The following is an 11,050-nucleotide window of genomic DNA, read 5'->3' as shown; positions in this document are numbered from 1 at the left end:
AATATTGGCCATTAGATTAGAGTAGATGAATGGACTAGATGCAAGATGAGAAACCACTGCCACGATGACAATTACATATGAAAAGGGCAAATTAGACAAACAATCTGAATCCTAATTAAGGCAAACCTACGATTCTGATATGCAACCTAAAATAAAGAATATTAATTCTAGTATGATTAGTTATTAGGCAATACACACGGCACTCCCAGACCACCGCGATCCACGACTCCAACGGAAAACACCGTGTATAGAAAGAAACCGGCGACCCAAGCACGACAAACACAAGGAGGACCGGCGACGCCACGTACGACAACAAGGAGGCGAACATGGAAGGGACGCCACCATCAGTACCAAGTAAACATCACAACTTGATTATGATAGATGTAGAATAGAAAGCGAATTATTATTGAAAAGTATGCGCATAAATACAGTTACTATTCATAATCAATTATTGTGTGCAGTATATATTTATGTATTGGGGAAAACATGGACAAACCGTGAGTAATGGGAAACCCTAATCATGAACACGACATGAATACTGTAATGTGGTGATAGGGAAAACAAAATTACTGACCCGTGCACATAACCAGATAGTCACACGCACACATAGGATACTACAAACTTTACGTACAGTGACGAAAGTTCCAATGCTACAGTGAAAATAAAACAATCCACCCGTGCACAGATGTAAAACATCAATGGGACACCTAGAAGACACCATACGGCAGTAGTAAACACCCAGGAAAAGTTATACAGCCATTGGATAATTAGGAGAAAGGATTGCATGTGTTTAGGGTGAGGTGCACACAAACGGGGGGGACGTGTGCACACAACAGAAACCATTTAAAAACCCTGGAAGAAAAATGCACAAAGCGAACCATCCTAGTAGAACCTTGGACACAGAGAAAGCCTAACATGCACATATTGCGAAAATTATCGGACTACAAAACTAATGTGTATTTCATGTGTTGAACAGGTCAAGGCCAATGTAGCCACTATGAAACACAGTGCGCAATGGAAATCCGTGATGATGGTGCAAAATACTACACACCGGCAACAGAAAAAGAGATGACACCATACGAAGGACAGCAATTCGAAACAGTAGACATCGGGATTGATTTCTACGAAGCATACGCTAAGGAAGTAGGATTTGATGTTAGGCATGGCACAAAGCGGAGAAATCGATTCGGGGAAGTGTCAATTAAATATATGCTATGCTCACGAGAGGGTTACAAGGCCGAACGGAAGGAGTCAACAAATAGCTCAAAAGAAAAAGAAATGAAGGAGAGTGTCCAACAGGATAGGCTGTAAGGCACGTATGGTAATGACAAAGTGCAAAACTGGTGGGTATATAGTCCATGCAATGGAACTACGACATACACATTGTCTATGCTCGGACAATGGCAAACCTTTTTTAAAGATAAATAGACAACTTGACATCGGCCACAAAACCTTCTTGGCTCACTGTGCAAAGGCAAACATAGGACCCACAAAAGCATTCAGACTGTTCAAAGAGATGGTGGGCAGTTTCACAGATATAGAGCAACATGCATTGACTTCTGCAATTTTAGACGGGACTATTGGCCTACATAGCTGAGGCGGACGCCCAAATGCTGATAGAAGACATGTTCAAAAGAAAAGAGGACAACCCGGACTTTTATTTCGATTTTGACATAGACGAAGAAGCACAATTAACTAGGTTATTCTGGGCAGACGCAGAATGTCGGAGGAATTATGCATGCTTTGGAGACGTCATGTCATTTGATGCTACATACAGCACAAACAGGTAAATATCGCACTTCATTACATATGATACCTACTGACTGTGCATGCATGCTAAAAAAGATGTGCGCATACACTGCTTATGTTAATAAAAAATATATATATATAATATATATACTCGTGTGCTTGATGTACCAGATTTGTGTGCGCAGTAGCGTGCAGGACACTGGTACTACAACCACAACAAGTTTGCGAACTACTAATTGCAACCGTGCTTACATTGCAGGTACAAGTTAGTGTTCGTCCCTTTCACTGGGGTGGATAACCACAAAAGAAGCATTACATTTGGGGCTGGCTTGATTGCGAAAGAGGATGTAGAGTCATATGAGTGGCTAGCCATGAAGTTCAAGGCAGCCATGGAATACACACCAAGATGTACTACAACCGACCAAGATCCAGCACTAAAGATAGTAGTACCACAAACTATGCCAACAACCAGGCACAGATTCTGTATGTGGCACATCATGTCAAAAGTTGGAGAAAAGGTAGGGGTTGCACTGTGGCATAATGCAGACTTCAAAAAGGAACTGAATAATACCGTATGGGATGACACATTGACCGTAGATGAATTTGAGAGAAAATGGACAACACTGATGAAGGACTACAGTCTTGAAGAACATAGGTGGTTTGCACAACTGTACGAGGCACGTGCCTCGTGGATACCAGCATACTTCAACGACATACTAATGGGAGGACTGCTAAGGACGACATCACGGTCAGAATCAGAAAACAGCTACTTTGGAAAATTTACAAACCACCACTGTAGCTTGGTAGAATTCATGGCACAATACAACAGTGCAATTGGAGAACAGAGACATAGACAGTTAAAACTCATTGCCGAAAATGAAGGTTCGTACCCTGAAACTAAAACCCCTTTGAGTATTGAGAAGCACGCTGCGAGAGTGTACACAATAAACATATTCTATGAATTTCAACAAGAGGTATGGGATGCCAGTTTCACGTGCTACATCACCGACAAAAACTCCGTAGGTGATATATGGACTTACAAAGTTGAGGAACGTGGAAAAATGTTTGAAGTAACAGAAAACCCAAGCAAGGAGCAAATAGAGTGTGCATGCAAGCACTTCAACCGTGTCGGTATACTGTGCAGGCATATTGTTCCACGATGGATCACGAGACGCACATGCACAGCCATTACACGATGTACCATGGGCAAGAAGAACAAATATTATCAAGGCGAATGAAACAACAAAAGTTGCAAATCAGCTATGGAACGAATTCTACAACTGCATTGGATTAGCGAATGGTTGGCCAGACAAAATGGACAAAATGTTGGCAACATTACAACAATTGAAAAAAGATCTAGAAAGAGAGACGCAACAAAACACAACAGAGTGGCAACAACGAATCTGTGTTCGAAAGACTAATAGGATCACGCAGACCAGGAGACATACAAATAAAACCACCACAAGTGGCAAAGAACAAAGGAAGTGGGAAGAGACTCAAAAGCAACAAAGAGAAAGCCATCACAAATAAACAACAGAAAAAAGGACGAACATGCAATATATGCGACTTGCCAGGCCACAACAGTCGCACCTGTCCAGATAAACTTGCATCACACGAAGTTTAGAATACTATTTATTTTATAAACAGTGAACAATGCAATTTAGTTTACGATTACGAACCGTACACCATTATTTATATGAAGCACCCTTGTTATACATACGATGTGCGCACTGCCATTAATTTATAAACTGCACAATATTGGTATTAATTCGATTTTATGAAGCGTAAGTCAGCACACAGGGCAATACGTACGAGCACACAACTAATTGTCTACACGCCAAGTTGACAACCACTCGTGCACACCTACAACACACATCCGCCCACTCGTGACCAAAAACTCACCCCGCGCACAGAAACACATCATAGCGGTGCACACAACCACAAAACTCATTAATTGGATAATATGAACACCCATTGAGTACATGGACTCATTAATCCGTAGCATTCTGTTTTAAACCAAAAAAAAAAAAAAAAAAAAAAAAAAAAAAAAAAACACAGCAACCACCCTACGCACCCGGGGAAATAAGTCCAAGCACACAACTATTAGTCTACACACCAAGTTCACAGACAAACCCCCACACACATACACCACAAAGCCGCGCACAAATGATCGAAAATAATCCCCGCGCACAGAAACACGCCACAGCGGTACACACATGGTCGAACGTGATCCCATACCAAAGTATATATACCGCACACCCAGCGCACACAAGCTACACTGCAGTGCACACAGGCACCCACTTATTCGCACAAACATTAAAGGGAGCAGTAATTAGGATACCATGCAAAAAGATAAACTAATAAGCATTGGATATAAGCAAATATTGAGTAAAAAGCACAACCACGAAATAGCACATCACAGTGCGCACCACAGCGGGAGAGAACAGCGTACAGAACCAAAAACAAACTCTAAGCACAACTACAACGTCTGGGTGCACACAACCCCAAAAAAAACCAAAAATGCCTAACTAAATAGGTCACAAGTCTACACAGGTGGAAGAGGAGCAGATATGGACTGGTACGCCCAAGAAAGATTGATCTGCCTGTGCACATTATGAACTGAAATCACAATCTCTGACATGTAACGCAGCCTAAGCTTGTGCAACGAATGGGTATCCCCCTTCAATAGACCACACTCCCAATCACGAACACGTTGGCCAACATACGATTCCATATGCCGCATGAGAAAAACACCACAATCAACCTTATTCTTTGAATCCCGCCAAGGCATTTGCAACCGTTTTGACTCCACACAAACACACGCAGTAGATCGCGGAGGAGAAATAACTTCAAAGAATTTAGATAGCATCCCTAGCTGAAATCCAAAATACTCAACGCTCATACTATAGAAAACTGGATAAATAAATAACACAAACAGAACAAAAGCGGAGTAGGGGCACACAGAGAGCAATACTAACCAAATCCTCAATACAATCGCCATATTTCAACGCCTTTGCTTTAGGATTAGAATCATTGTCAATAATCTCATAACGAAACCGGGGGAAATCAAGGCACAACAAGAAGTAGTGACCACGCCGTAGAATTGGGAAAAACAGCTGCACACGACAAAAAAAAAAAAAAGCATTCGGGTGTGATCTAGTGGTACACCAAAATATCAGACCGAACACATGAACTCAACCTGTACGCACATAAAAAGTGTGCAATGTGCACACCTGATATACACCAAGATACTAAATGCTATTTAGAAAAATACTAAAATAATAATTTAAAAATATACATATGGCATTACAGTATCCACACAATGCATGTATGAAAACTTGAAATACTAATAGACTTGGTGGCTGCATATGGTGAGGACATGTTATAATAGTATGCACATAAGAATTGTGTAGTGCGCACACCTGAGACTGGATGTGCGAGCATACAGAAACACACAAACCTAAGATGGAAAAAACAAAACTTCATCAAGCATACCATGTCAACTTCACAAATATCTTCATACGGTGACAACTTCAAGTCCATCCTCAACCGCTCAGAGAACCAAGCTAACCTCTTCTCCGGGGGATGGGAAGTATCAACCACTGTAGACAACTAAAGAATACAGGAAAAAAAAAACAAATAAAAAACCGGATACCAAAAACCCCAAACAAAGCAACCAACAGTAAAATGAAATGGAAGTGATGGAATTGATACTAACCGTCGTGAACGTCGAAGCAAAAAGCCGTGAGGGTGACGCACAGCCCTTAGTAGCCTCCCGACGATTCAACACAGCTGACCAAGCATCTATAACACCAACATCAACCTCAGAACCCGGTGTCAGCGATAGCAAACTCTCCCACGACAAAGTCCGTTCACCAACACAGAATATAGTCTCAACCCTAATATAACCAAATAGTAAGTGCAAAGAATAAAACGAATATGCAAACCAACATAAGAAACAAAACCGGTAAACTAACATGTCAGCAGGCGACCCCCCCAATAACCAATTCACTATTAACGCATCCTCCGGAAGGTCAGGCATGGGAAACGCAACAGCTTCACTTGGGCCTGTTGGCTCATACTGAATAGGAGCGGCAACAACGTGGGGGACGGATCCAAGAGGCATAACGGGACGCACCGCTTTCACCGGAGCCGCACACACCGGGCCATCAGACAACGTGGGCTCAGAAACCACATTAATTTTTAAACATTCCTGCCATGAAACAAAGAAACAAACAACAACAAATGACACCAAACACAACCCCATAAACATTTAAAGGAACCACTACAAATCCAAAACGTCCGTGCACAATTACAAATATAAACTAGCACACAGCAACCCCCAAAAAAATTAAAATAACCCACAAATCCCACAGCTATCTACATCAGCTATCAGAACACACCTTAAAAAAGAAATCACCAAAACAAACATCTGCTACGCACATCTATAATAACCAGTATGCACAGAACATGAGGCCTATGAACAGAATATGTTTGCGAACACAAACAAAAACAACGAACCTCAACTGGGGTACTGAATGGTGCACAGTCCGACATAGGGGAAACACCCAAACCTGAACCAACACCACCAATGCCAACATCGCCCCCCTCTGGCAAAACCACATCTTCATCCGACACCCTAACATCAGCTTGTTCGGCACACACATCCCCATCGCCCTACAAAGGAACACACCCAATACATTACAACAAACACCACAAAAGTAGCCACTAAACAGCTTCAAACATCCAACGTATAGTTAGTAAGGGGAACACAAAATATTTACATCGCCCCCCTCAGGCAAAACAGCCTCATCACCCGGCACCCCAACAGTAGCTTGTTCAGCGCACACATCCCCCACGCCCTACAAAGGAACACACCCAATACATTACAACCAACAGCACAAAAGTAGCCACTAAACAACATCAAACAACCAACGTATAATACCGGGAACAAAATGCATTTACCTCATCCATAACATTACCCCCGTCACGCTCAACAGCGACACACTCCGCAGCAATATTGTTAACCACTTCAGTAACTGCATCCGGACCACTAACATAAACACCCCCGAACCCAAAATCCTGGGTCAAACCAAGGCTAAAAGACGGAACATCACTCAAGCTCACAGACCCAACAATGGCCCGAAAGTCAGCATCCAACTCACGCAAACGGGGCTGAATAGGACCGTACACCTGCCGACAAACCTCAGCCTCCATAACTGTACCACGAGCCATCGCGAAGAAATCGGCCAACCCACGAATGGAACTCTCTAACATAGCACCAACCTCACCAACCACGCATTCAAAAGTCTAGGGGAACACAAACAGAAGCGCATATATCAGCATGAAACAAATACGCACACAAGATTAAACTAATGTGCACAACAGTAAACCACATGACGGCACTACGTAAACAAATGAAACGAACAACCTTGCATCTAAATGTACTCACGTGCACAATAACCCAAATGTCTGTGCACTGGTAACTCGAACCACAATGTAACGAAAACAAATACACCACAGAACACAGAACAAAAATAAGAAACTGAAATAAAAGGTTTACCTTGGGGCCAAAATCAGGATGATGCACATCCCCAGCATGCGATTCAAATACAACCATAGGGGGCTCAATGACACCAACCCCAAATCCACCACGGCTTATCTCCGCACCCTCCCGGGAAGCTAACAACTCAGACGTCCACCCCCGAAATGAAGGCAACAAACGGGGTACAGAACGCTCAAAAGGCAAGACCCGGTCCACATAAAACAACTGAAAAATAAACACACCAAATTACGGCAACATGCAACAAAAAAAATAAATCCCTCACAAAATAAAAAATAAACTCATACCGCAACAAACTCAGCAGGCCCAACAAAGCACTTATGCCGACCAGATTTCCAAGCATCCTGCGTCTCAACCAACGAATCCAAAAGAAGCTTGCACCAATTCAAATCGCGAATGCGTCCAACGTCATCAAAACACTGGAAGTACATCTGATTAGCATAGCCGTTGCTCATAGACGACACCAACGTGGAAACCACCAACATACAGAAATGCCTCTTGAACCACACCCCACCATTCACCTCGCCCATAACCTTCTCTGCAATAAGAGACGCAGTCACCCTATGGCTCACCTTCTCAAACAAACCCCTCTAGTGTTTCAACAAATTACTAATATGATGCTTATCACGTTTTGCCATCTCAATATGACCCCGTGGAAACCCCAACACTAACTCAACATCGTGTTCACTGACAGACAAAGATCTACCACCACCAAGGTCAAATGTCCTCGTCTGGCCATTAAATTGACTTAAAAGCCAATGCAAAAGACGGGGAGGACACTCAGCCACCTTGAAATCCAACAATGACCCAAACCCCAAGCTCCTAATATCATCCTTTTGCTACGTTGACAAATCTACAAGCGAATCCACAAGCGCTGTAGCCTGTGCCCGAAACTTAATAGTAGGAAAATCAGATCCCTCTTCAGAAACATCCCCACCAACAGACTGCTCAGACAATGCATCATCATCGGGAACAGCATCAGCACCATTCCACAATGGATCTTGTTGCAATCTCGCCAAAAAAGCCAAAGGCGGTGAAACAAAATCATCATCACTCAAACAACTTAAAGGGCCACCAGGAGCACACTGCGCCACCTTAACCTTCTTACCTAGGAAAAAAAAAACGCATCGACATACGCAACCAACTACCACGAAGACACACAAACATGAAATAACAATACACGCAACAAAAGTAATTATTGCATCCAAATAAATTGCAATTACACAGCCAACATTTACAGGAGTAATACACCAAATTAAAAAACCCACACCACAGTAATCTAAACACCAACAAGGAATGTACCACTACTCCGTGCACACAGGCAGACATACGTGTGCACAACTCAACACTTGTTGCTGATTTGTTTACATACAAGGAGTTTTCCAGAAAAATAAACTGGAAATAAAATGTGTATATATGAAATAAAAAAATAAAAAAAAAACTAAAACATCAAACATATACAATTATTTTATCTCCATGTACAAGAAGATATGTCTTTATAGAAGCAGTAAAATATCCATCACAAGAGGGTTATGAAAATAAGACCTAACATCAAACAACAAATGCAAAACAGAGGTGAAACTAAACACAACATACAAATACCCCCCCCCCCCCCAACCCCCTACTGGCAGCAGAAAGTAGAAAAAAAAAAGAATAGAAGTATCTCATGTACAATATGCATCACGACAGGGTTATAAAATTAAGACCTAACATCAAAAAACAAATTCAAAACTGAGGTGAAAGTAAACACAACAATGCAAGCATACAAATACCCCCCTAATGGCGGCAGAATTCTGGAAAAAAAAAAAAAAAAAAAAAAAAAAAAAAAAAAAAAACAAGAACTAACGAAATGCAAGGAACAAAAACCCAAAGCCACAATTTCCATACCAACAAACCAATAATAGACAAGCCAAAACAATCAAATTCCAAACCCCAAACAACCCACACACACCCCCACCCAAATCCCGAACACGGCAGAACCACCGGAAAAAAAAAAAAAAAAAAATTGGCAGAAATGCTAACAATAAAACAACCCAGCAACAATTCTCATTCCTACTTAATGCATACTAATAAAAAACCCCAAGGAATTAATTGGGCAAACACATGCAAGAGAACCCCCAAAATATGAACCCTAGCTCCAAATTAATGAATAAACCAGGGAAAAATCACCCCCTCCACCCCTGTTATACAATCGATGCGTAGAAAGGAGAAAACAACGAACAACAGAAAACAAAACCGCAAGAAACACAAAAAATCCCCAAAAAAAAAAAAAAAAAAAATAGACGCCGTACCTCGGCCGACACCTCGGACCGGTGGTCCCCACCTCTTCGACGCCCCGAGGTCCCCACGTTCTACCATTGCTCCGTGGAAGTGAAAAACGCGAGAGGAAACGAGACGCGAAGACCGCAAACGTGAGGCACGCACAGCTTAGCAGCGAGATGAATGGCGAAACAGAGAAGTCTTGCGCGTGGATGAATGAAATATGGACAATTCTGACTAGGACTCAAATTAATACAAAATACCATAAATACCCCACAAGAAAAAAAAACCCCACCCTTAACGTAAAAACACTATTCAGACGCGGAAAATCTTCAACGAATCTGGACCATTAAATCTCACCATCCAATGGTTCAATATTGTCCACAAGTTTGTATTTTAAACCTTGTTTTTACCTGAATGTAATTCTATATATATATATATATATATATATATATATATATATATATATATATATATATATATATATATATATATATATATATATATATTATGTTTCAAGAGCTTTTTCATTTTTTTGGGAGGGAGCTGGGTAGGTTCTGAGCTGTAACAGTACAAAATTTGATGATTCAAGAACAAGCTAAGGGCAACATTTTTAATTGGTAAATACTACAAGTACGTACTGCATAGTAGAAATTACCAATAAGCAGTTTCTCAAACTAAAAATAACTAACTATGATTTTGAAGTAATGATGCTCCAAGTCTTGAAGAAATTATTATAACTCTTGATATTTTGATGTTACAGCTTGGTCACAAATGTTAATCTTTAAAGACAAAAATTAAACATTAAATCTTTTATTGAATTATGAATTTGTATTAAAGGCATTATAATATTCTTTTTAATCTACCAACATAGGCACTCTAGGTAAGAGAGTTAAAATTGCACTCTTGAAAAGAGGGCATCAAAATTTTTCAGACAACATGCAGAAATATTAAAACCGAAAACCAAAAAAAAATTAAAAAATCTGCTGCCACCACCTGACTAGTGCATATTTCTACTTAGAACAACTTGTAAAGTTACAAGCACAATTTGATGCATAACACTTATTGGGGCTGTATCTCTCTAACACAATGGCAGGCATGAATTGGATCCCAAGCAATTTTGTAGCTAGGTTTGAATTAAAGATGACATTTTGCATACTAGAAAATGCAACCACATTCTAGTTTTTTATCTTTCCCTCACACAGATCCTAGCTAGTATCTCTCCAGTCCACTCTATTTGTTACTTTGATAGATCAGATGTTTTTTATAAATGTTTCTCTTTCCAGTGTTAACTGATAATCTTTAATAAGCTAGAAAAATGGCAAAAATCATCAAAACCACACATTAATCTCCTACTAAAGACTTGTTACTTACATTAACCCTTGTATGACACAACAAGTCATCTTTTTCACATACATCAAGACAAGCATATATAGAATCACTACTATACCCTAAAATGTCACCTCCAATCTACAGCTT

At 40.7% G+C, this 11,050-nt stretch overlaps 3 protein-coding genes across 3 annotated transcripts; 1 reads left to right on the top strand and 2 right to left on the bottom strand.

The window, feature by feature from the left end:
- The first annotated feature begins 1,014 nt into the window (after nucleotides 1-1,014).
- On the top strand, nucleotides 1,015-2,987 carry LOC109146920 (protein FAR1-RELATED SEQUENCE 5-like). Its single transcript, XM_019294572.1, has 3 exons — nucleotides 1,015-1,155; nucleotides 1,572-1,786; nucleotides 2,009-2,987. Exons 1-3 carry the CDS (start codon nucleotides 1,015-1,017, stop codon nucleotides 2,985-2,987), a joined length of 1,335 nt encoding a protein of 444 aa, XP_019150117.1.
- A 1,307-nt stretch (nucleotides 2,988-4,294) lies between these two features.
- LOC109146919 lies at nucleotides 4,295-5,553 on the bottom strand. The gene is made up of 4 exons (XM_019294571.1): nucleotides 5,547-5,553; nucleotides 5,245-5,351; nucleotides 4,728-4,865; nucleotides 4,295-4,624 (listed from the first exon to the last, which is right to left on the bottom strand). Exons 1-4 carry the CDS (start codon nucleotides 5,551-5,553, stop codon nucleotides 4,295-4,297), a joined length of 582 nt encoding a protein of 193 aa, XP_019150116.1.
- Nucleotides 5,554-5,602: 49 nt separating this feature from the next.
- On the bottom strand, nucleotides 5,603-7,453 carry LOC109146944. The gene is made up of 4 exons (XM_019294592.1): nucleotides 7,313-7,453; nucleotides 6,715-7,059; nucleotides 6,271-6,426; nucleotides 5,603-5,648 (listed from the first exon to the last, which is right to left on the bottom strand). The coding sequence occupies exons 1-4, from the start codon at nucleotides 7,367-7,369 to the stop codon at nucleotides 5,643-5,645; spliced, it is 564 nt and encodes a 187-aa protein (XP_019150137.1). The 5' UTR covers nucleotides 7,370-7,453; the 3' UTR covers nucleotides 5,603-5,642.
- Nucleotides 7,454-11,050: the final 3,597 nt, after the last annotated feature.

Source organism: Ipomoea nil, unplaced genomic scaffold (assembly GCF_001879475.1).
Source record: "Ipomoea nil cultivar Tokyo-kokei standard unplaced genomic scaffold, Asagao_1.1 scaffold1952, whole genome shotgun sequence".
In the NCBI taxonomy this organism is placed as follows: domain Eukaryota; kingdom Viridiplantae; phylum Streptophyta; class Magnoliopsida; order Solanales; family Convolvulaceae; genus Ipomoea; species Ipomoea nil.
Note: the sequence above shows the minus strand (reverse complement) of the source record. Positions and strands in the feature narration are given on the sequence as shown.

What these genes read in the sequence shown, in the direction of transcription:
- LOC109146920 (XM_019294572.1), top strand. Translation starts at nt 1,015, where the DNA reads ATGGAAATCCGTGATGATGGTGCAAAATACTACACACCGGCAACAGAA. An exon ending in CTAAGGAAGTAGGATTTGAT is followed by an intron (nt 1,156 to 1,571) that starts GTTAGGCATGGC and finishes CTGCAATTTTAG; the next exon opens with ACGGGACTATTGGCCTACAT. An exon ending in GCTACATACAGCACAAACAG is followed by an intron (nt 1,787 to 2,008) that starts GTAAATATCGCA and finishes CTTACATTGCAG; the next exon opens with GTACAAGTTAGTGTTCGTCC.
- LOC109146919 (XM_019294571.1), bottom strand. An exon ending in ATATTTGTGAAGTTGACATG is followed by an intron (nt 4,866 to 5,244) that starts GTATGCTTGATG and finishes TGTCGTGTGCAG; the next exon opens with CTGTTTTTCCCAATTCTACG. An exon ending in GCGATTGTATTGAGGATTTG is followed by an intron (nt 4,625 to 4,727) that starts GTTAGTATTGCT and finishes TTTGGATTTCAG; the next exon opens with CTAGGGATGCTATCTAAATT.
- LOC109146944 (XM_019294592.1), bottom strand. Translation starts at nt 7,369, where the DNA reads ATGGTTGTATTTGAATCGCATGCTGGGGATGTGCATCATCCTGATTTT. An exon ending in ATCCTGATTTTGGCCCCAAG is followed by an intron (nt 7,060 to 7,312) that starts GTAAACCTTTTA and finishes GTGTTCCCCTAG; the next exon opens with ACTTTTGAATGCGTGGTTGG. An exon ending in GGGGTAATGTTATGGATGAG is followed by an intron (nt 6,427 to 6,714) that starts GTAAATGCATTT and finishes GTTCCTTTGTAG; the next exon opens with GGCGATGGGGATGTGTGTGC.